Source organism: Aegilops tauschii, chromosome 1, assembly GCF_002575655.3.
Source record: "Aegilops tauschii subsp. strangulata cultivar AL8/78 chromosome 1, Aet v6.0, whole genome shotgun sequence".
NCBI classification, from domain to species: Eukaryota; Viridiplantae; Streptophyta; class Magnoliopsida; order Poales; family Poaceae; genus Aegilops; species Aegilops tauschii.
Genome location: NC_053035.3, coordinates 307,950,887 through 307,976,498, shown reverse-complemented (window position 1 = coordinate 307,976,498; position 25,612 = coordinate 307,950,887). Strand labels below are relative to the sequence as shown.

Genomic DNA, 25,612 nt, shown 5'->3' with positions numbered 1-25,612 from the left:
AGAGGCCGTGATGAGGGTCCCATGGCCATGGATTAAAGCCAGTCATCCGGTCCGGGGGCATGGGTGTTTCGGTTGTAGCCGAAGGGGATAGCTTCCCCAGTGTGCGCGCGGTATAAATTTTGTGATCCCATGCTACGTCGAGGTTGTAGCCTCCCCACTTAGAGTTTTACTTGGCAGGTGTCGTGGGTGATTCCAGACACTGGTGGGTTAAGCTGGTGTGTGCAGGTCAGGCGTGTTTTCGATCAAAAGACCGTAGACGGAATTAGTCCCGAGGGACTGAGTAATCCCGTTACTCGTGGAAAATGGTACTCCCTCTGCAGAGGATATATCCTGTTGGATAGTCTTGTTCTTGAGTGAAAGCCTCAGTCTGACTTGAGTCTCGGTAACGGTATTCGGATGGAGACACGGTTAACTGGATCACAACAACGGTATTCGGATGGAGATACGGCTTGACTAATTTATCGGTTTTCGGATGGAGAAACGACTGTACTAAATATTATTTATGATTGTGGCTCCTATGGATTATGATCTTTATTATTTTGGACTAACCTTTTTTTTCATGTATATGATCGAGTATCCCTGGGATGGTCCTACCTCCGGGATAGTCGCTGTGATTAATTTTCTTATAAGCCCTTTCTGTGGTGTCGCTCAGACGCCCGACTGCGGCATGCCTGTCGTTCTTTTATCTTTTATAAGCCCTTTATGTGGTGTCACCCCGACGCCCGACTGCGGCATTATTATTTCTGCATTTTCCGCTCGAGGAGTCTTTCAGACACTCGTTTGGCACCTGTATTATTAATCCGCATTTTCCGCTCGAGGAGTCTTTCAGACACTCGCTTGGCACCCAGTATTTTACTTTGAATTATTTTAACCACATGTGTGCATCTTGGTTTTCGTACCTTTTCGTAACAGACGTGTGAACACATAATAGTCCAGAGCACGTTTTCGATTTATTATACCCGTGTTCTTAATGTTTGCGAGTACATTCAAACGTACTCACTGGCTTGTCCCTGGCTATTGTCTTGGCCAAATTTCTCGCTTGGAGATGAGCACCGTGGTGACAACCCACGCGTTGACGTGTGCAGCCTCGCGAAGATAGGAGTTATCCTGGTCAGCTGTTCTTGTGGGAAATGGAGTCCCACAGACGCAGATGTACCCAATCGCTTCCGCCCTCTACCATTAGAACCAAATGTTGTACTCCTAGGCCTGAATGGTCTTGTACTACATATTTTTGTACTTGCTTGGATTTCCTTGTATCAAGTTGGTGCCTCATCAGCTAACAGTAATCCTGGGGCTGGTGAGCTCACAGGCCGTATTTCTGGGAAATCTATATCCTGAAAATCCGGTCGTGACATGGCCTCGGAAGTCCACCCAAGGCACTTCCCTATTGGGCCACAAGGTCCGGTTCATGAGATTCTCTCCTAAAACCCTATTCCAATGATCTGCACCATAGAAAGGAAAGGAGGAGCCTAGTCATCCACTCGCCGCCATGCCAAGTCATCACTATCACGCCTAAGCTTTACTGTTGTCACCCCCAAGCAACAACCACCATCTCCATTTGAATTCATTAAATGCTAATGCATTGGTACGGTAAATCCTTAATAAACAAGTAAACCCACAAGATATAATAGGACCAAGGTCGGATGACTTAATCCTCGATACACAGGTAGTTGGTAGTGGTGCCCCATGAACGTATCGCCCACTTATATATCTAGTTACAAGTTCATTATTATCTATTCATCATAACAATGCTTATTTGTCTATCTTATGACCCCAATATATGTACATAGTTTTGTAGGTGAAACCTCTACTCTGGCATAGTTCCTTATGTTTTCTACAGCTGCTCCCAATTTTCTATGTGTTTGTGCAGTGATCTAACATAGCAGTGTACTCGTCCAGCAAACATGAATGATATGTGATAACTGGTACGTCATAGAAGTGCCTTCACCTACACAATTAATTAATAGTTTGATAGACATATGCCTCTAGGTAAGAAGGCCATTTGCTACAATACGAATCAGATCAAGGTCGTCAACCCTTTTTTCTAAAGTCGTTATCAAGGAAGTATTATGTTGCTCTAGTATGGTCACTAGAGTTCATGTTTATTTACTTTTGTTTTTGTTTTGTATCCATTTTTTAAATTTTATTCCGGCTAAAGAAAAAAATGGGATATGCAGTAGGAAAGAAGCATGATGATTTTGCTACCCAGTATGATGATTGTCTGTGCGTCGATTAGTCAACCCAATGTTGAGGTTGAGCAATAGTATAAGATTAATTAGAAGTTGCTTAATTTGATTCAACAAAACCAATTTGGAGGGACCACCATTAAGGATGCACTCCATACTTCCACTAAGATATGTGATATCATATGCATGAAGGACACATAGCTGGAACTATTCCCATTTTCACTTAGAGCTAGAGGGAAGAATAGTTGCTTGCATTACAAAAATGGCACCATCACTATGTGTAATGGCTATTCTAACTTTTTTATGACTAAGCATTTCCCTCCAGCTAAAGCCATGTAGCTTCGTGCTAATATCGCATGTTTTAGACATGAAGATTGCACACCACTAGCGCTTGCCTAGGAAAGGATGAAGGAAACTGTTAGAAACTTCCCTAACCATGATATGGAGGAGTGGCTTATCCTCCATATATATTTCATGATGCTTTCAACCCTTTGTCAAAAAATATGTCAGACATTCCTACATGAGGCTCCTACATGGGATGCCATGTGCCGGAAGAAAAGAAATTGCTAGATGATATGCAAGAAAACCATACCCAATGGCATGTGGAAAGGACTTCAACGTATAAGATAAATTGTATAGGCGAAGAGAAAAATGAAGAGCTTCGAGCTCCTTGGCATCATAGAAGGTAAGAATTCTATCTATGTTAGCGCTAAATCTGATACCAATAAAGTTAATTTCGTTGCTCATGGAAACTGCAAAATTCCATTAAAAAACAAAATTCTTTTGGACATAATTATCAGAAGCACTAAAGTAAACCTATAGGTAATCCAAACAATTTTAGCAACAACAATGGCAATAGCAACGGCAATTTTAAGACCTGAAGGAAACTCTAAAATATTTTATTGCTGCTCAGACCGAGCAAAATAATTCCTTTGTTGAATTGCTAAATGTTCATGATGTTGTCACGAGAATATGACTAAAAAATTGGTTAGACTTACAAATGACATGCTTGCTTTCAAGAAGGAACGCATAACATCGAGACACTAGTTGTAAAGATTGTTTGAAAGCCAAACTCTAATCCTAGCAAGTTTGCGGGAGAAATGAAACCAAATCATGTGGAATTTGTAAATATGGTGAGAAGCAGCAATGAAAATATGTCTAAAGAACTTGACTTCAACAATGCACCAACTTAATCTTGGTCCTTATGTTTTTAGCAATTTGATATTGAATTTAACCAGTTTGACTTTTAAGCAAGCTATGGGTATTAAGGAAAACATTGTGGCGCAAATCAAAGATTATCGTGTACTCCTTGATCTTGTCATTCTAGACATGTTGAAATATGAGAATGCCTGATTATTTTAGAAGGAACCTTCCTGAGGATCGTTAAGTCTTTAATTAATATGCAAGAGGTTAACATTAAGTTTTACACACACCCTGTGACAATTTGTATTTCATTTCTCTAGGAAGAAGAAGATGAAGGTCTATGGCGTTGAAGGTATCACGTCGAAGATGCGACACTCTGGCCATGTGGTTGCAAGTGCACCTAAAGCTATCTCAATATCAATAGGGTCGAGCTCGAACCAAAACAAAAGCGCTTCATGGGAAGAAACCCATGTGGAATGGAGGTCGCCTTAGTTTTATTTGTTTTCATATTGTTGTTGAATAAAAGAGCGTTTTAGAGATAACCAGAGGAGGAGAAAAGGTAAAATCCCTAACATTGCTTGAAATTTATGTGCATGCGATGTGCATGCCCTCCCGAGGCCCTCCTATGGCCCACATATCTTGGCCTTTTTATCCCCTTTTGTCCAAAAACAACCCTGTTATTTTTATATAATTTTTCTGATGATGTTTCCTAGAAGAATAGATACCACTAAAGAAATTTTGCTAAAAACCTTGTCAGTCCTTATAGGTTTTATTTATATGAGCAAGTTTTGAGGGCAAAATCTATGCAAAAGTATTTGGAAACATAGATATGTCTAAGACATATCAGCTCACCCAAGCTTAACTTATTGTTTGTCCTCAAGCAATTCACTTGGCAAAGTGATGCGACGAAGGAAAAAAATTATGAACACTTGCGTAACCCATGTGTAGAGATTTATGAACATGCTTTAAATATAACAATCATATAAGAATATGCATGCATAGAGTGAGGATGTATGGCATGCTTATCTCAAGATAAAATTTTAATCTCCAAGAAAGTCGTAGTGTAATAACATTGGGTATAACTAGTTTGAGATGGATCATGCCATAGGGTCATAATAGAGTATCTCCCAAATCATACGAGGCTAGATTGCAAACATAAAGTAATACATATACATCAATGAAGTCGAGGTGGTGACTAGGTCCACTCATTTGAAAGTGGAAGCATCACATTCATGCTATACTCAACCGTAATTGTTAGCAAAAATACATATTACACTCGGGATGACCTCTAGGCTCACTCTAACTGGTGCCGCAAGATTGATGGATTTGACTTAACATAAATTAGAAGAATGGGCCCTACACAGAAGGGATCAGGATTGTCAAGCATTTATTTTTATAAAATGTTGTCAACTTCTACTACCAAGGATTTTGCAATTGCTTCTGAATTTGATGAGTTGAAAGAGTAGTTTTACCATTGCCACTTATAATGGCCCCGCGCCTCCTTTATCTCTAATTTTTTTTACTTACAGTTTTCTTTTATGGGGCACTAGTGTCCTGCAAGTGCACAAAGCTGGTTGTAGCATTTTCACAAGAAGTATTAGCTCGGTTATATATCAAACCCAAGAGAGCCAAGAAATGCAACTATTGGCCCAGTGACTACGTTGTCACGTGCGCAACTATGCCCAAAACGTAGTTTAGAAATAGTGCAATTTTATCTATTGATATAAAGATGGTAAACACAAGAATTAACTAACTACAAACAAGAAGGCAAAAACTATAATAAAATGGGACTACGCCAAGTGAGACGATGCTTGAGCATAGGTTTCAGATTCATCACTACTAGTATTTAAGGTACTCGGTCGTGTCCGTTCACAACCTTGTGTGATACATAATATATGTTATATGTGTATTATTCGGGCAGAGCCAAATATATATATATATATGTGTGTGTGTGTGTGTGTGTGTGTGTGTGTGTGTGTGCGCGCGCGCATTCTGCCATAGCTCTGTATCATGCATGCCACCATCATCCTCTTCCCTTGTTGGTGGAAGCAACAATGATTAATGGTCTTCCTATGGACGTGACATGAGGCTTTGGGGTCTCCCTTATTCCCCTTATCAAACGTTGGCGAAGGGCAAGATAGGTTTTTTTCACTGTAATACCTCCTCATCCCAGCTTTGCAATTGTAGTAATACCCTTCAAGTCCCAAAGGGATAATATTGTGTAGCCGGCCTTCCCATAATATCGTGAAGAACATTAACACAACCATACTTCATATATGGAATATCACCGCATTCAATTCATTCAAGTACAAGATTTCATCCATATCCCTGAGAAATAGGGCAATTACTCAAACATGTACATGATTAGCATAAAGGGCAGAGACAAGTTATAAGTCAATATCATGTTGGGGAAGGAGAGAGACGTGGCGACACCGGTGGAGATGGCACTGGCCCTCCGTCCGGTGCGGAGATTTAACGGAGACTCCCTCTCCCTTCTTCCTTGTCTTGGACCTTCCTCTATGGTAGACATAGTCTTGCCACATCAGTGGTTGTGTGTCAGCTCGATATTTATATGTGACAGCACCGACGGCTAGGGTTGGTGTTGTATGTGTAGTCGGCCTCTACGGGTCTCCTCCATGGACCCTCCTCCTTCCCTTTGATCCAAGAAATTTAGAGCGGTCCCAACCTCTCCCAATACCTTCCTTGATGTTCAAGGAATGTGTGGAAACATACGGGGACAAAATCAATGAAGAACCATGGAAGTTACAGCCAAATCATAGCCCATATTGCATGGTGTGAGCAGCGATATGAGCAGCCCTAGTTCATTTGTGCATTGCCTTCTCCTCTAGAACTATGTGTTTCATTTCGATTTTGTTCGCCATTTCCTCATTTAAACTCTGTTGGGTGTTCTTGGGCTCATTGGATTCATATGAACGAACCCAATAACCTCATGGCGTTGGAGTTTCAATTTGGGCATCTTGGAAAACTTCATTTTTTTCAAACTCCATCAAAGACCTGTATCTAGGCTTGCAACTTCTCTACTTTGGCCCTATCTTGGTTCCTTTTATCTTGTCAAGTCAATGGGAGCTCCAATACACCTGCAAAGACAGCAAAACCAAGTAAAATCTAAATATTATTAAATGCAATAAAATAGAATTTATGCAAAATGTATGTGAAAATGGCTATATGTGTATGATATGATGGATTTTGATGCAAAAATGTGCAACAAATGATTTCTAAAACATGATACAAAATCCACTGATCAGCCACCATCACAAGCTCGTAGAATATTGCTCTTCCCACCCATCAAAATTTTAGGCAATAAAAATGTAACAAGTTGTCGTGAAAATGAAAATTTACTTGGAATGAGTTTGCAGACAAGGATAGGTAGATATAATAGACATAATAATAGAAGTCCTTTGAAACTTGGGTGTCGTTGTTATAATTGTGTTAAAGGTATAGTCTTATAGGAACACGACACCATAGTACTTGAAATAATAGATTTGACATTGCTTAAGGAGGAAGTTGGCCGATGAAATTGATGTTTCGAATTTTTTGGGATTGCAACAAGCCAAAACATGTCTCTCAAACATTAAAATATGATGTATGTGTGTCTTAAGCCCTTTGTGACAATAAGAGAAAGTTGGCTACTCCGCTGGTGGTTCACGCACGTACCAGCAATGCTATGAGGTGTAATATTTTGCTTTCTCTAAGATTTGTGATATGCCTTGTGAAAGTTTAGCACTCAATGACCAATGAGTGATCCACCAAGGGTAAATCTCTGATCTCGGTTACGAGTGGGATCTCATTTTAGCGGCAACGCTACATTAGATATTGCAACTCCTCCCACAAACACATCCCCACTTTACATATATCACTTTTGGACAGGTCTTGTTTACCGGGAGACAGATATCGACGTTAAGCACAATGACTGAATTGAGCACTTGAAAGGCTTGACTAGATAATATTTGTGGGAGAGTAACATGGTACTCTAGTTTTGCTCTTTCTTTTCAACACTATCTCACACTCTTAATAAAGCTTTACTTACTTTTTAGTTTTCCCGTCAAACAAGTGTTGACTAGCTAGCAATAAAATAAATGTTAGCTAACTAATTTAACTCTATAATAATATTTTTTTCCTAAGTGTAGTGGCCTAACAATCATTTGTATTAACCAAGTTGTTGTTGTAGCTATGATACGTTTTCATATGAAAGAACATGTAGACCTACCTAGGCATTACCAATCGTAAGTGAAGCTAACCTTCTTCCAATTTTAGTTTAAACTCCAAGTTCTTTATGGGTTGGTATTCTTGTGCAATGACAATGGAAGCTTAAGCTTGGGGATTTAAATGAGTGGATTTTACACTCATATTTTCATGCGTTTAAACTTGATTTTCTATGTGATTATTACTTCAATTGTCCTAATAATCACTAATAATTGCAACAATATGCAAGTAACCTTGTTCTGATGTATGTGTAGTATGGATGTAATCTGGAGGAAATGAAGACATGACCAGGCAATACATCAAGAGAGGATCATTTCCATATAAAGAAGACCACATGGGTGACTCCAAAATTGATACAACCTCTGGTGCGAGTGGGGTGTGATCATACCGATGGTCGTACCGCCTGGAATCGGAGCCGAGAAGTCCATCCAAGGCACTTCTCTGTTGGGCTCGAGGTCCACTTCGCAATGCTTCACCCCTGAAATCCTATTCCAGACGATCTACACTATATAAAGGAGGACTATGGAGCCGCCGGCTAGCTACCATACCAGGTCATTTCAATTATGCATGAGCTCCGCCAACGTCTCCCCCTAGCAGCAGTCACCATCTTCATCTCCCTGAGATATACTTGCACTCGAGATTCCATCATGGTCTGCAATAATGTAAGATAGTTAATCATTCATCATCAAATAAACCCATCTAGAATGCCTCTTATTTTTTATTCAATTGCAATGCATGGGTAATTCTCACAAGCTGAGGGTTGAGGCATAGCCACACAACCCATGTGAAGGAAATATGCCCTAGAGGCAATAATAAAGTTGTTATTTATATTTCTTTATATCATGATAAATGTTTATTATTCATGCTAGAATTGTATTATCTGGAAACTTGATACATGTGTGAATACATAGACAAAACAAAGTGTCCCTAGTATGCCTCTACTTGACTAGCTCGTTAATCAAAGATGGTTAAGTTTCCTAACCATAGACATGTGTTGTCATTTGATGAACGGGATCACATCATTAGAGAATGATGTGATGGACAAGACCCATCCGGTAGCTTAGCATAATGATCGTTTAGTTTTATTGCTATTGCTTTCTTCATGACTTATACATGTTCCTCTGACTATGAGATTATGCAACTCCCGAATACCGGAGGAACACCTTGTGTGCTATCAAACGTCACAACGTAACTGGGTGATTATAAAGATGCTCTACAGGTGTCTCCGAAGGTGTTTGTTGGGTTGGCATAGATCAAGATTAGGATTTGTCACTCCGAGTATCGGAGAGGTATCTCTGGGCCCTCTCGGTAATGCACATCACTATAAGCCTTGCAAGCAATGTGACTAATGAGTTAGTTACGGGATGATGCATTATGAAACGAGTAAAGAGACTTGCCGGTAACGAGATTGAACTAGGTATGATGATACCGACAATCGAATCTCGGGCAAGTAACATACCGATCACAAAGGGAATGACGTATGTTGTTATGCGGTTTGACCGATAAAGATCTTCGTAGAATATGTAGGAACCAATATGAGCATCCAGGATCCGCTATTGGTTATTGACCGGAGATGTGTCTCGGTCATGTCTACATAGTTCTCGAACCCGTAGGGTCCGCACGCTTAACGTTCGATGACGATTTGTATTATGAGTTATGTGTTTTGGTGACCAAAGTTTGTTCGGAGTCTCGGATGAGATTACGGACATGATGAGGAGTCTCGAAATGGTCGAGAGGTAAAGATTGATATATTGGAAGGTAGTATTCGGACACCGAAGGGTTCCGGAGTGTATCGGGTACATATCGGAGTACCGAAGAGGTTACCGGAACCCCCCGGGGTAACATATGGGCCATAGGAGGGAGGCTAACAAGCCCACAAGGGGCTGGTGCGCCCCCCACAAGGGATGAGGCCGAATTGGACTAGGGAAGGGGGCGCCACCCCCCTTTTCTTGTCCTACTCCCTCTCCTTTCCCCCTTTCCCCCTCCATGAGAAGGAAAGAAGGGGAGGCGAATCCTACTAGGACTGGGAGTCCTAGTAGGACTCCCCCGTTATGGCGCGCCCCCTAGGGCCGGCCTCCTCCCTCTCCCTCCTTTATATACGTGGGCAGGGCACCCCTTGGAGACACAACAATTGTTCCAAGCCGTGTGCGGCGTCTCTCTCCCCAGCTTGCTCCTCTGGTCATAGCTCGTAGTGCTTAGGCGAAGCCCTGCGCGGATCACATCACCATCACCGTCACCACGCCGTCGTGCTGACGAAACTCTCCCTCGACCCTCTGCTGGATCAAGAGTTCGAGGGACGTCATCGAGCTGAACGTGTGCAGAATTCAGAGGTGTCGTACGTTCGGTACTTGATTGGTTGGATCGCGAAGACGTTCGACTACATCAACCGCGTTAACCTAACGCTTCCGCTTTCGGTCTACGAGGGTACATGGACACACTCTCCCCCTCTCGTTGCTATGCATCTCCTAGATAGATCTTGCGTGATCGTAGGAAATTTTTTGAAATTGCATGCTACGTTCCCAACACCATGTACGTTCTACCCACGGGATCCACTTTATGATTATCTCTATATTATTGTATAACTATTTATCTCCTTTCTCCTCTTGATCCGAAGACTCGCTAGTATCCGATGCGTCGATGATCGACCAAGTGAGAGGCAATTAGCAAGGAAGAATGGAAGGTTGCATTGATGATTGGTGTCAGTAAGGCGACACCAAGTTGTTGTTTTTTACTTCGATGACATTCTAGTTAATAGAAATATCTTGATAATCATCTCATGCATGTTGCAATGAAGTGCTACGTAGCCAGGAATTGTTCCGCAACATTAGTAAATGGACCTTTTGCACTGCCCAACTCGTTTTCTTAGGCATCGTTGTTTCCTCAAACTAGATAATATTTTCTCAGGCATCGTTGTTTCCTCAAATGTGACACAAGTACTGAGTGATTATGAGCTTTCTAAGTTTCCGGGGCCGACTCCATCCCCCTCAACGCAGACTGTATCAAAATTCTTATCCTCTTGCCTGAGAGTTTTAGCTTTACGGAAGGCGGCTTCAGCTATAGCCACTTGGACCTCCTCGGCGCGAATTGGCAATTACATTTCGAGGCATGGCCCGTGCTAGGTTCAAAGACATAGCAACTATCTACTACAATTTGTTCAAAGTCAGAATCTGGCAAAGCGTCAAGTGCACAATGGGTGATGCTCTTTCTTAGATTTCTTCAGGCTATTCCAACACAATACTACTCCCTCCGTGTTTGAAATGCTGGTTTTTGGGATATTTATACAGTCTGCTTTGGTCATCTATTAAAAATAGGTATACATTCCAATATTGTAAGTTTGATGTTTTCAATGTTGACAACTATTCTGGATTGATAATCAAACATGTAAAGGTTGACCAATGCAATTTCTACAATGAGTAAACTTTTGAAAAGGAATGAGTAGTAGTAGATTTACCCATTTTTTGTTGTGGAATTGATACTAACACAATTCATGAGATTCGCCCACAAAATTGTTATTTAGTGTGATGATGACTTCTAAGATAACTAACTTAGCTGACATGTTTTCAAGAATCTTTCTATATTTTTAATATCAAAAAAGAAAGAGAAAATTTTGTTTCTACCACTCTAGATTTTGCCAATTTTACTTATGCCACTCTCAAATTTGACGTTTAACTTTTGCCACTCTTAGATTTTGACAATGTATCACAATTGACATTCCGTGGCAAAAGCAAAAAAATTAGTTGCAATTGTGATACATTGTCAAAAGCTAATAGTGACAAAAGTAAAAAATAATATTTTTTTGCTTTTGTCACGAAATGCCAATTGTGATACATTGTCAAAAGCTATAGTGGCAAAAGTTAAATGTCAAATTTAGTGTGGCATAAGTAAAATTGGCAAAAGTTAGTGGGAAAAACAAAATGTTCCCAAGCTGAAAAGTATTATTTCGAAAAGGACAAATGTTTCTATCACCTGATGGTAGTTACACTCATGTGGGTTTTGCATGTTGTATGCAGTGTCTATCAAACCAGAGAGTATGCACGCATAGTAGCTAGTATATATACTTTTTAGGTAGTATATACTTTTTTAGTATATTGTTTTATAGGTATAAATATATTTTTTAATATGCTAAAAATTATGAACTCACGTGTAGTTTTTTCATATAGCTTGTTTTGATCTTAGATATAGTATATGAACATACTTAGATCGATAAAGTAATATGTAATACCATGTGATAGTACTCCCTTCATCCCATAATATAAGAGCGTTTTTGACACTAGTGTAGTGTCGAAAACGCTCTTATGGACGGAGGGGGTATATGTGACATGAGGATAACAACCACCGAATGATAGGATATGTTTTCCTCGTTAGAGAATATGTATGCCTTTTTGCAAATATATATATATATATATATATATATATATATATATATATATATATATATGCCTTTTTGCAAAATAATAGTAAAACTTACCGTAAACGTGCAAAATAATAAAACGTGCTAAACATACGTCGCGCTCGTGCGTTTTGTTTTGCACGCGGTGCAAAACAAATTAAAAAGGGAATGCAACACGAGGACTTCCCAGGAGGTCACCCATCCTAGTACTACTCTCGCCCAAGCACGCTTAACTTCGGAGTTCTGATGGAATCCGGTGCTTTAGTGCTGGTATGATCGCATCCGACATGTTACCCCCGTCTTCGTCCCTTATGCTTGCCCCTCCCAGCTCCACTACACACACGATTGCACATTCCTTTGGCCGCTCCCGCTCAACTACGGAGACGAGTTTTACCACGGTTCAACCGCAAACGTGCAAAATAATAAAACGTGCAAAATAATACGAGGACTTCCCGTATATATATATATATATATATATATATATATATATATATATATATATATATATATATATATATATATATGCCTTAATGTCTATGTGTAAGACGTTATGCGACGGAGGGAGTAGTTTAGATTGCTTAGGATAAGATGAGGTAAAAGTGAAGCGGAGTTTAGGTTAAATACGGCCAACAAGGGCTCCACTGCCGGTAGTCCTATCCTGGCCGCACCACCGCCTGTATCTGTATGTACAACTAAACTAGCAGTGCAAAGAGAAACAGTAGTACAAGGACCTAAACGCAATAACGAAATCGAACTAGCCGTGGTGGGCACAAAAGGACACGCGCCCAATACAAAAGTGCGGCTACAAAGGGGGGCCCTTTCTCCCAAAACCGGAGCATATCCCCAGCTAAACCCACCTCACATCGCATCAGCAACAAAGTGCCCCAAGCAACCTCCCCTCCTCCTCCTCGAGCTCCCTCGTTCCCTCCACTACCCCGCACGCGCCGCCACACGCCACGCAGCACCACCAACCCAAGAAGCTCCCTCTCCTCTTCCTTCTTCCTTCTCTCTCACAGGCACGCACAAGAGTAGGTGCCGCCGGCCGGCATCGAGATTCGAGACCAGCCATGTCGGCGTCGCCCGAGTTCTACAATCCGGCGCCGGCCTTCTCCCCATGCCGCTCGCCGCTTGCCCCGCGCGGAGATGTCGCCCCAAGAGCGGCCGGCGGAGCAGGAGTAGCAGGAGGAGTGGACCAGCAGGCAGGCGCGTGGGAGGAGCAGTGCTGCCGGACGCCAACGGGCAAGGGGAGCGAGCTGAAGCAGGCGTCCGCGACGTGCCCGCCGGCGCCGAGGAAGCCGCGGGCGCCGACCGCGCCGTGCCGGAAGCGGCTGTTCGAGGTGGAGGTGTTCAGCCTGCGGCTGGATGAGCTGGAGCGCCTCTTCTGGCGCCCGCACGCGCCGCCGCCGCCGCCCGAGAAGAAGGCCAAGCTCAAGCGCCGCAGGGTGGCGCCGCCGAGCGCCTCGCCGTCGCCGGGGCCCAGCAAGAGCTAGCTCGCCAGCAGGACGTGCGTCTCCCCGGCCGGCCAAGCCGTTTTGGCCTGCCGGTGCTGGTCGCGGTAGGCAGCTAGTGTAAGATTTGGTACCGCGTTTTTACTGCTGTACTCGTGCTCTATGCTACTACTACTCGATTAGGTCAGTTCGTGGTACCCGTAGCTAGGTCAGGTAGTAGTAGCAGTAGCAGTTCTTTCTTTTTACTGTATGTGATACCCCGTAGCGCTGTGGTCAATGGAGTAATAGTAGTAGTGGTAAACTTGTAACAGGTTAAATTTCCTTCTTCCATAGTGTAATAATAGGTTTAAATTCCCTTCCATGGAGATGGAGTGCAGGCTGTATAGATGTGTAATGAGACGCTCGATCGATGCTGCATCTGCCTATGTACCAGTCCAAGCAGTCTCGTTCCCAATACAAGCACTCCATACTACTCCTACTACTTATTTGTTCTTCAGTCCTGTGTTTATTTTCTCTGAAATTTTAGCCTTGCTCTGTTTGGAGGGGTTGAGGGGGGGTTAATAAATCCAAAATCCCCTCAATTCCCTCCCAACCATCTCAGGGTCTAATCCCATAGCAGGAGGATTATTAACCGAACGAGGCCAAGTGGGTCGCTGCCATGCTTAGGGCAAGCTACGGCACGAGAGATGTTGTGATTCGTCAGTGATTTTGAGCAGTTTTCTATGAAATAATCCTGGCTTCCTTGCACGATGGTTGGCGTGGGGCGCCTCGTACGCCGGCGCGGCCGGCCCTATGCTGCCGCTGCGAGTTGCTGTCTCCGTCCGTCGTTGTCGCCTACGTTGGCCGCTTGGTGGCGTCCTGTTTTCCTTTGATTGATTGCAACCCTGGTTCCTAATGGATTCTTAACTCCTTCCGTTCAGTGGATAATACAGCGACGGCAGCGGCATCCTACTATAAAAATCGGGCCCTGCGCTATGCAGGCCGCAGGGGAGGAGGAATCACCCGTGCAGAGGTAAAGAGAGCAGTGGTACAAACTAGCAATGATATGCCGCCGTGACTTTTACCGAAGTTTCTGCAGCTTTTTGGCGTCCGCAGCTCGTGAGGCGGAATGATTCCGCCACCACTGCTGCTAATGAATGTGTTGGGGGTGTTCAGTGTTCGCAGGCAGTTTCTGTCCTGGAATAGTCGAGCCGCAGGCGCTGTGAGAGGAGATGGCGTACGGCCGGGGAGATCTCCTGATGCCCGTCGCAGCCTTCCAGGCTCCCATCATCACGTCGTCCTCAAATCCTTCTGCCTTGCCGGGAACACTGTATTCCGGGGGGAACTTTTCTTTAGCACAGCAGCACGACTAATACGACCATTAAATGGCTGTGTGTACGTATACGATTTCCATACGGATGAATGCAGCAGAACCCGTATCATATCATTATGGTTCCGATATGGGAATTATTACAGCATCGTTCATTTGAAATTTTAACACCGCAATCTGCTGCATCCATGACGCAATTGCTGTCATTTAAGACGCGTGCAGAAAGCTGAGGACGCGCAGCACGTTCGCATACCTGGATGGCTATTCGATTTCGTATTTGTTGAGCCAACGCTCTTCATGTACGGTGTACATACAGTACTGTACTGTTCGTTTGCTTCTGGTTGCTAACCCAGCTAAATCACTATGATACAAGGCTCTTGTCCCATAAATATACACCAAGGAAGGATAATGATGGTAACATCATCAAAATGTAGAGGTTGGAAGAATTGACAATATCGATGCGGTCCAAAAATATAAGAGGAAAACAGCTCTATATGCAGCTCGAGCAAACAAAAATGAAACGGTTACAAACCACCGCCTTCACCTACGCCGCTGCCTCGATCTTCTCAATGGTTTCTAACCTCGTTTTCCTTTTCCATCCTTTCATGGTGGCCACCAGGTTAACCAGCCCGACAACCTGGCTCTTGCTGTATTCCTACAGAGTTACGCAGCGATAGAAGGTGTAAATTATTTGCATCTTCTAGTTTAAAATGAGCTTCTAGTAAGATTCTCCGAGTTCTTACTGGATGAGACCGTGCCCAGTGGACATACTCCGTCTCTGGCAAATAATAAGCCTGTTTTATTCAAAGAAGAATCATTAACAGCAATAAGCCTGTTTTATTCAAAGAAGAATCGTTAACAGCAATAAGCCTGTTTTATTCAAAGAAGAATCGTTAACAGCAATGGTCTTTGTCAATACCGAATTTATATGGGAAATGAAACACAAGGTCAAATGACGTCCGTGTAAAAGTACTCTCCAGGCAGAACTAATGCCATTAAATTACGGTAATGCTATTCAGCTGACGTTCGCTGGGAGGGGATGGCAAATCGAACGTTTTTTAGGGCAATTTATATTGTCGCGAGGATGTCAATTTTGCTTTGCAAGCACGGCAAATCCTGGCAAAAAACTGAACTGAGGCAGATTTGCCATACTTGCCAACTAAACTTGCCATCCTCGGCCAACATAAATTGCCATGCTTCCCAGCTGACGTTCGCTGGTTAAGCCGGTCCTTAAAGTACTGGTATGCACATGATGGTTCAACAAATCTGTGTTACATACCTTCACGAAAGTCTCCACAATTTGTAGCCTCGGCTTAACATTTGACGATACTATGTGTTGCAGCCCATTGATCAGTACCTGAAAGAACAGCAAAACTCTTATACCAAGTCTTGCTCCATGCCTTTCATCAACTCACAAAAGATCACTACATAAGATTACAACCTGAAGGTCAAGTGACATCAATGCACGCCCTTCATCAGTGCACCTTTTCACTCTAGACAGACCTTCAACTAACACTTCTGCAATGCTCTCTATGCCATAGTCCAGCAAGAGGTGTTGGAGCTGGGAAGAACATGAGAAATTTAATTGCCATCAATGTCGGTAATCATCAAAATTTTGTTAGGAGGAACAAATGCAGAGATTCTTGAATTCTGGAAAGTTACTCCCTCCGCTCCAAAATAACTGTCGTGGTTTTAGTTCAAATTTGAACTAAAACCACGGCACTTATTTTGAAACAGAGGGAGTAAAAATTTAATTAACACACGCATAATAAACAAAGTCAAGTGATACTAAAGAGAAAAATATTCAGTTAACTGGCTCACGCTAACCTCCTTAGAAATTCCTCCATGATCCAATCTTGTTTTGTAATGTTTGAACTCGCCCAATAATAAATCAACGTAACTGGAATAGAAAAAAAGGTCCAAAACAAACAATAATCAGAGGCACTTTCAGAGCATCATGTATTCAGCTTCACAGTACCAAGGAGTAACACTGACTGCAAGAGTAGAAGGTGTAATTTTATCTTCAAAAACTAAACTTTGCAAGACATAGAAAGGAAGCAATACTATATAGCCACAGAACTCCATCAACATCGCATGCAAATTGATGAATTTAATTTGAAAACTATAATGCACAAGTGAATAAGACACAGTGCCAGAGAATAGTTCAAACGGACATAAAAAAGGGGCCAAAGAGAGAGACTCAAAGCAAGAATTTTCAAGCTACTGGCAAAAAGGCGGCTTAAATATAACCATACCCATTGTGGTCTGTGCCAAGCTCCTTGACCTCCCATTTGGCATTTGCTATCTTATCCGGATACCTGAAAAGCACATCAAATGCAGTAGCTGAGCAAGATACTATTGTTATGTACTTCTAATAGCATCTATGGAGATGCCTATCTCACCCAAGTTATACTCGGCCAAAAGAAATATTAATGACACAAGATTTCAAGGGATTCGCGGAACACATGAAAAGTTTATTCAACATACCCATTGATATGCAAAAGCATCCGTGCACTTGTTCTATGAATGTGCTCAGCCAAGTCTGGAACGGTGTCCACCTATCATAAACAAGAAAAATGGCAGATTTCAGCATTTACACAGAATGTACCATGGACAATAGCAGCAGCAATTACAAAAAAAGTCGAGATTTACCAATGTCCCGAAAAACTCTTCAACAACAGAAGTATTATTTTGAGACAACACAGAATGTAGATGGGCTCTAGATCTGTTCAAAACTCGAGCAACCAGTGATACTGTTTCGGCAGCTGCGCATCTCTCCTGCGAGAAAAGGAGAAGTTCCAAATATAGATTCAGGTATTCACTCCCCACTCATAATAGTAGTTTTAAGGTAAACTGGGATATGGAATTATGGGGATTGTGGACATACAGACATACATTTTTCTTATACTAATGTGAAGAAAAAGCTTATAATAGCATCCATGGCGCTTTATAAAGCATATGTTCAGGCACAAAAATAATCTGCTAGCCATGGAAATTTCAGAACACAAAATTTTCAGTTTGACCTAGTTCATGAGAGAATTACACTGATAGTGAGGCACGCGTTCAAGGACTTACGTAAGAATATTATCATAAAGAAAGGATCACATCAGCCTCATGACTACACCTTATAAATTTCTCCCAGTCCTACATCTAGATTCTTTCCATTGTGCCTTTTTTTAAATGACACATAATCCTCCATTAATTTGTACATGAAAATCATCTGCAGACAATATTTGTTTTTCCTTACTTTTGCCCTCCACTTTCTCCATACTCCAGTTATAGGCCGACAATGACAAGGACTCTGCTCTCCTCACCATCCACAAGTAACTTCACAAGGCTAAAAGGTACTCGGCATTCCCTCACATTACATCCAAAAGTTTTGCCTTCCCAATAACCAGCTGCTATAACTTCTTTCTCATATTCACACAAATCAATATAAGCTACTCCCTCCGTATCAAAATATAAGACGTTTTTGTAGGCTGTGGTGCCAAGGGGAGTAATTGGCTATTAAAAGAAAACCGTGAACCAAATATGGAAAACTGTTCCGTGGTAACCAGCAGAAATGAATGAGTAAATTCATCACAGCTGCGACAGTTTATCTTTTTAAATTTAGAAACATATTGGAGCAGTTAATGCTGAAGCATGAAAATATAGACATGTCGCTAATGTTATGAAACTTCATTCACAGCCTCTTAATAACTCCAAGGGCTGCATGAAACCATGAATTAACAGACATGACCTGAATTCTTATGAAGCAAGCTCAAGCCAAATGTGTTGTCTATGACAGGCAAACATTAAATTTATGGTGAGTACTGTACTCAGTTCCAAATACTAAAAATATGTTAAAGTGCACATACATAAGGCTATAAGCATAGCCATGTAAAACAAGCTGTTACCTTTAACCCATAGGAGGTGAACATTGAGCTTGGGGGCGCAGTAGGCATTACATCCATTTGGGCAATAGTTGAACCAATTGATAAAGATGATGAAGATGGATACAAACTGTTCTGTGGTTTAATCCACTGATCAGAGTCTTGTGTTATTTTTGACAAAGCCGCTTTAAGCCGAACTGAATACAACACAAGCATCAGAAAGGACATACGAGCTCCAAATCAGCAATCATGAATTTGCATTAATAGCAACGAACCACGAGCCAAGAAAAATGTTGGATAAAGCATAACCCATACATGATTGAGAATCAGGTAGTGGCTTGCCACTTTGACTCCTGTCCTGGTACCCAAATGTCTCGTATATGTGGTGATAAAAGATGCCAAAAAGTTGGAACATGCCCTGGAATAAGTTGTTAAGTATGAACAGCAGAAGATATTCCACAAACTCCAAATGCATGCAATTTACCGCAACAAAAATCTTTTGACACCATAACTGACCTTAAAAAGCTCAACATTGACCATTTCCAGCTTTTGCATAAGTCTAGCATATTTATCCATCATCCTGATTCCAGTGAAGCAGTGACAGCTTAGCTTAGGCAGTTATGTTATAGGAATTTCTCAAGTTAAGGTACATAAGTATTTGATACCTTAACAAAGAAAGTGATGATCCTGTCTGTGATGAAATGTCTCCATCTTTCCAATGTGAAGTATTGCCTTTCACAATTTTTGTTTTCAATGTCCTACTGGGCAATTGACTATCTTCATCAATGAAATCAGCAAGAAGGTCTTCATTCTCTTCATCAAATGGTGAATTATTTCCATTGCCAACTGATGAGTTGAACAGCACATTGCCCTTCGGGGAGTCCGCGGAGCCATTCTCTAACTTGAAAGAAAATGGGTTCCCAATATTAAGCCAGGAAGCAAATCCATTGTTTTGCCTTCCTGTATTGGTTGCGATAGAATTTCCACGGAAATAATCTTTTGGCAAGGTAGAACTACCACTGGTAGGCGAAATCAGTGCAGCGCCATCACCAGTAAGTCCTGCTAAACTAATTATCTGACTAGCTTCAGCAGACATTATTGTCCAAGACTCCTTTTCCAGTACCATTTTAAGTGCCTGCCAAAAGAATCACAAAATGAAAACTATTAAAATGCCACACTGAAATAAAAGTCAACAATGACCATGCCATCAATAAAGTAAAATGCTGACGAGAGCAATCCATACAATACCAGAACACAAAACAGTAGTGAAACATAGCAAAGTATGTAAATGCCCCAGTTCATAATGCGGTTGTACTTGTACTGTTAAAAAACGAGCCGGGGGAGGGGGTGGATAGGGAAGCCTCAGGTTGTTTTATCAAAAGAGTGACAAGTGGATTTACTGTTGTACTGACTCAGGAAATTGATGCAAAGATAAACAGAAGCAGCTCGCATCGAGATCAGTCTACAACAGCAAATCCTGAAATACAATGGCTAAAACATTGGCACCATGTTTCTACAGAAACTACACTCTTTGCTCGATGCTATAGTTTCAACAGTGGTTTAATAACTTGACAGCACTCATGTAGTTTGCATAGTTGGATAAAGGTCTAGTGTGATAGTTTCCTTTTATCTGACCCGCAGAACAATTAATGCTTGTACTCCTAATAACTGAATAGTAGTCATTGGGCATACGTATATATTTTGCCGGTGAAAGGTCACTATGTAGTTCAAACAGACTGTCTTCAGCTTCTGTCGGAATTCGCTAGCTTCAAACCCACAAAATGCTTCACCGGCCAAAATAAATATTGTGAGATCTTCATAGTTCTTCAGAAATTGGTATATGCTAGTTGAAGAAACAGCTGAACAAGCCAGTAAAACAGACAGGCGACTTGTTGCCAGTTGCCAAAGATTTCTCCGCCCCCTTTCAAATGTATATGCAACAAGTTTTGTAGCGTCTTTCCTCAGTTGATAGAATGGAGCATCTGTTCCTGATGTGCTAGCATCAGGATTACTGACAGAAGATGGCATCCTGTCGCTCTTCGTGGCAGCAACATCATCCTGATTGACTACTGCACTTGAATGGCTTCTTCCTGTATCAGCTGAAGTTCCACTTGCACTCTGAGATGTGTTATTCTGAAGAGAAGAAAACACAGGTTCCATTAATAACAAACATTCAAATCAGAATTGTTAAGAACTCAACCAAAATATTTCATCAGATTTAAATGCAAATATATGGGAAGATAGATCAAACTAGATTTGATTTACTTCATACTGAGATCAGGTCGACTGGCAACATATATGAGTTTTATCAACTATCAGTTCCATAAACAGGGAAGAGTTTAAAAAACTGTTGACATTTGACACCTGTATATAAGAAGCTTCTTCAGCTGGAAGTTCCTACGGCATCACATATACAATCAATAACGCAGAAAGTTCTAATTTGTAGTTTTTCATAATGGTTTACACTTACATAGAAATGGATTCACCAATTCTAGTACAAACATGATTCAGAAGGCAAGTCCAAATACGAATTGTACTTGCTTATGAGGCTGCCATTAATCTAGACACACCATCAAAATTTCAAGAAAAAAATTTGACTGCACACCTATAAAAAAAAGTTACCTTTGCTTCTGGGCAAAAGCTCATAATAGCATAATATGACCGCATCAACGAAAATATGCTCTCAAGAGTTTTTAACAAGCAGGGGCGGAGTTTGGACTCAGGAACTTGAACACAAAGATCACTATATGTAAATCTGCAGAAAATAAACATCAGTGGAGTGAGTACTCAAGAGAAACTTGAATAGTGTCCGGTTTTATATTGGAGTATCTAGCCCACAAGATTCCCTCAAAAAAACTAACGTGAGTTTATCTGTAAAATGACACAAATGATAGGACACATTTACATACATCTTATACTGCTTTAGATGATTGGAAACGGTCGGTCAGTGTATGGCAACATGGACTGGGTTGGTACACCACTATTCTAGCAGAGAAGGGACCATGATTTTCCGCAGAAACTGCAGCACTCGAGACAATAGCATGCCAACATATGAAGCTCTAATTTTTCAGTAAATCAATCCCAGTGTAAGATGTAAATTGTGAAACATAATCCTTTTAAGTTAATACTTCCTTCGTTCCAAAATAGATGACCCAACTTTATACTAACTTTGTACTATAGTTATTATAAAGTTGAGTCATCTATTTTGGGACGGAGGGAGTAGTTTGGTTTGCCAAAAAAAATCGTCCAAGGCTGATAAAATTCACCCATCCATATGTACGGAAAACAGTGTAAGTTCTATTTAATCTTAGTGCAATGAAAAGAACAAACATAAGGTGCTAAATACATACCTATTTCTCTGCGTATTGTTTCCCACCTCCTGCAATATTAGAGAAAATAGTACGTTATGGAAAGAGCTGTCATATTGCACAACAACCCAAGTGAGCAAAAATACATTACTACATAACTTCGACTGCAAGTCAATCTACTCTTATCTGGACCAAAGCAATCTACTAGACCTAGACTAACAGGAAACCATAATAACCCCTAAAAAATATGGCATGTGAAGAAGTTAACAGTAAAAGAGTGTATGAACAGCAAGAGTATAGCAAGAAAGAATATGCCAATAAATCAAATGTGATACCTCTTCCAACATTTCCTTCAGGACAATATGTGTTCGAGAGAGTACTTCTTGCAAAAAGAAACTCTGCATCTTTTCAGCCATGCCACCAATGTCACCCATCAATGCGAATGCATCAATCACCTATAATTCAGAGTTAATCGTTAAAAGGATATAATTCAAGAAAGTTAGCAAAAAATATAACCAACCCAAGAAAGCATACAAATTAATGGCCAGGTAAATACTCACGGTTAGATAGCTTTCTTCACTGAAGGTCTGACAGACTCCCAGTAAATGGTTGTCCAACTTTCTGATTGTCCTTGCTAACCATGCCTGCAGGGCAGAAATACCATCATCAGAATATAAATATAAAAAATAAAACAAACGAAGTGAGAAATGCAGATGACTCCATCGAATTTGATGGTGCTCAAGAGTTTTGTTTCTCTGAATAACCCAACAGAAAACCATGGGATGAATGCCACAATTACCTCAATCCCTCGTCCCATTTCTTGTACGGCAGAAAGGCCTGAATAGTTCTCCAAGATTTGCAGATACTCTGGTAATAATTGAAATGCCTGCGACCATCAGTAAGGTATCATAAGGAAACTAACATAATTTGGACGAAAAATATGGATTGCCATACACATAGCAAACACACATCACTAGGGTCATTTAAGTGGAGTAACAAACAACCCTCATTCCAAAATGTGATTATGGGGTTGAAAACTACTGTAGTAAGATTGTGAAATAAAGATTATGCAGATATCTATCTTGAGTAGAGAAGAAGATAAACAACGAACTAGAGCAAATTAGAAGTGCTCATGGCCAAAATCAGCCTACCTGAAAGTAATTTTCTTTCTCAACAAAAGTTTCTAGCTCCATTTGCATATCTTGAGCATGTCGAAGTTCTGTAAGAACAGGAAGAACATCCTGCATTACACAAAAACTAAACCTTTTTATGTATAGATCCTCAATTCTACGTATCTAGAGCTAGCTGTAGTGAAAGAGATATAGCATTTAAATTTAACAATGCATTAAACATTTATAACTCCATCTTAAGAGTTAACACCATGATAGGCAAAGGAAGTGTTGACCTAGGAGTTAAACACACCAAGAACCTCATCTTATAATAGAATTAAAATGGCAGCTCAGTGATCTTTATGAACAGCCTAGGGACAATCACCAAGCCTATCCAGTTAACGCAGAACATACAGATAAAACAACAGCAGGCACCTACCAACAAAGCTTGTTTTTTCTTTGATTTTACATTGACAACCAGATCCCTTGACACCTCATTCTTGGAAGAGGATATGTGCCTTCGACCGTTCTGAAATAATAATTAATTCATAAGGACCAGATACCCATGAGGGGTAAAATAATGTTTGCAAGGAGAAATTTTCGTGAGGTAATACCATGCAGATCACATTTGCAACCTTTAAGTCTTGTTCTAACTCCATCACTAACTGCATCCCCTTCACTGGCCAAAAATTAGTATCAGAAATCTGGTTTTCGTTAAAGGCGACGTTTTGGTAGCATATAATACATATGTCTATTAATCATAACTAAAAGGGCTTAAAAACCTAAACATGTCAAAGGAGAAGCACCCATCGAATGGATCAGTCAAAGACAAAATTGCAAAGGAATTCAATTGAAATATATCCTATAACGTGCAGAGAAATAGAAAACTAATCAACGAAGATATTGTACAGTCTGATCGGACACATACCCATTTCTTCATGGTGACCCATAACATGATGAGACAATCGTTCTGCAATCTTGTCGAGCTGCGCTAATCTCAAAGTAGACTGCAAAAATGAAATGTGCATCGTTAAAAAAAAAAGAGGAAAGTGTTAATGTGGTAACAGAAGTGCACATTAATAGAGAGAACTGAACTTTTGGTGGCGATTGTCAAATATATTCATGGATAACTAGAATGATAGGAATGACAAAAGGGAGTCGGTTTCCTCTACAGAGGGCATAAGTTGCATTCATAAGGCAATTACTTCCGAAACTGTCATTAACATATCCGCACTGGTATGCGTGCAAATGTCACTCAGAAGAATGGTCTACATAAGTTTGTACATAGCATGCACTGTGGTGATAATGACTTGAGGTGATTATAACTGGCACACTGACCTGCTTATCGAAATAGGTGGCGTCACCAGCTCCTTCCGAAATATTTGCCAGAATGTACTTTATGGGGTCGAATTCCTGCACATAATTCGAACTCAAAAGCATCAAGCCCAACTGGCACAAAGCGGCAGCACCCACACCTCGAAAAATGCAGCACCAACCTCCTCATAGAACACCTCCTCGAGCTCACCCACGGCGGGCCCCTGCGGGTTGCTCCCGTAGATCGAGACCAGGTCCTCCGAATTGGACGGCAGGTTGATCCTCTCGTGCGGTGGCAGCCCGGCGATCGCGCGCGCAGCGGCCGCGGCTGCGGCAGCTCGAGCTGGAACCTACAGGCGCACGGCACAATGATGAGCAGCCAACCACTATCGCCGGATCCAACACGGGGCGACGGGAGGGAGGGAGGGAGGGGTGGAGCAGCACGATACCTCGGGGCGGGAAGGGACAGGGGCTGGGGTCGGGGGGATGAGGCCGAGGGAGCGCGCGGAGCGGACGGAGCTGAGGAGCCTCTCGCCGACGCGGGAGAGGTCCATGCCGCCGCCCTGGATCAGGAGCAGGGGCAGGAAGACGAGCGGCGAGGGCCCCGACTCGAAGAGCTCGCCGCCGCCGCCGCCGAAGAGGGAGGGGGAGGCGGAGGAGGAGGAGGAGGAGGCCGATGGCGCGGAAGGCGGCGGCGCGTCGCCCCGCATCTCAGCGGCTCCGCGCCCCCTCGGCGCGGCTGGGGACCATGGGAGGGAGCGCCGCCCGCGGCAGCTCCCAGATCCGCGCGCGGGTTAGGGCTCGCCCCGCGCGTCGTCGGTGGGCTGGATCGCGCGGGGGAGAGGACCGGGTGGTTGGTCGGTCGGTCGGTCGCGTGGCTCCTGTGTGTCTGCGTGTGTTGGAGTGGGGGAGAGGACGCACGGTACGGGGCTGGAGGAGAAGAAAGAGCGTTGAGGTAATAGGCGAGACGAGGAAGGGGATGAACTGGTTTTTTTCTTGTTTCTCCGCGGCATTTTTCCATGGGGAAAGGTCGCCGTGTTTTCGGGTAGTCGCTTCGAATCACTATCTTGTGAAGTGTTCGGGTCATGTGTGTTGAACTGTCGATGAGTTTCCTTTTTCAGACCTCGTGTTTTTGCATGTGCACGAATAAACATACAAGTAATCCTATATACTAGTATTAAAATTGGCATTACGTTATTTTTATGGTTTTTATTTACTCCCTTGGTCCCAAATTACTTATCTTACTTTTATCTAGACACAGATGTATTTTTTTTATTTTTTTTATGGATCATGAGAATGGCATAGGTCT

At 41.9% G+C, this 25,612-nt stretch overlaps 2 protein-coding genes and 1 non-coding gene across 4 annotated transcripts; 1 reads left to right on the top strand and 2 right to left on the bottom strand.

Annotated features, from left to right (window-relative positions):
• Positions 1–12,108: 12,108 nt before the first annotated feature.
• Positions 12,109–12,227, bottom strand: LOC120972906 (5S ribosomal RNA). The gene has a single exon (XR_005767044.1). It is a non-coding gene; the product is annotated as a 5S ribosomal RNA (ribosomal RNA).
• Positions 12,228–12,771: 544 nt separating this feature from the next.
• LOC109768010 (cyclin-dependent protein kinase inhibitor SMR1) lies at positions 12,772–13,872 on the top strand. Its single transcript, XM_020326744.4, has one exon. It carries the CDS (start codon positions 13,011–13,013, stop codon positions 13,431–13,433), a length of 423 nt encoding a protein of 140 aa, XP_020182333.1. The 5' UTR covers positions 12,772–13,010; the 3' UTR covers positions 13,434–13,872.
• Positions 13,873–14,944: 1,072 nt separating this feature from the next.
• Positions 14,945–25,367, bottom strand: LOC109768009 (uncharacterized). Of its 2 annotated transcripts, none has more exons than XM_073496726.1 (25): positions 24,753–25,367; positions 24,486–24,653; positions 24,328–24,402; positions 23,918–23,996; positions 23,604–23,663; positions 23,429–23,518; positions 23,032–23,121; positions 22,680–22,766; positions 22,441–22,524; positions 22,216–22,335; positions 21,923–21,951; positions 21,195–21,327; positions 20,265–20,705; positions 19,238–19,707; positions 19,089–19,152; positions 18,888–18,990; positions 18,597–18,769; positions 17,353–17,478; positions 17,188–17,258; positions 16,956–17,018; positions 16,528–16,600; positions 16,142–16,261; positions 15,980–16,057; positions 15,444–15,494; positions 14,945–15,355 (listed from the first exon to the last, which is right to left on the bottom strand). In XM_073496726.1, exons 4-25 carry the CDS (start codon positions 23,942–23,944, stop codon positions 15,245–15,247), a joined length of 2,664 nt encoding a protein of 887 aa, XP_073352827.1. In that variant the 5' UTR covers positions 23,945–23,996; positions 24,328–24,402; positions 24,486–24,653; positions 24,753–25,367; the 3' UTR covers positions 14,945–15,244. The 2 variants fall into 2 exon arrangements, with proteins under 2 accessions (XP_073352827.1, XP_020182332.1); XM_020326743.4 differs by having other exon boundaries at positions 23,604–23,668; positions 24,753–25,314.
• Between the last annotated feature and the right edge of the window lie 245 nt (positions 25,368–25,612).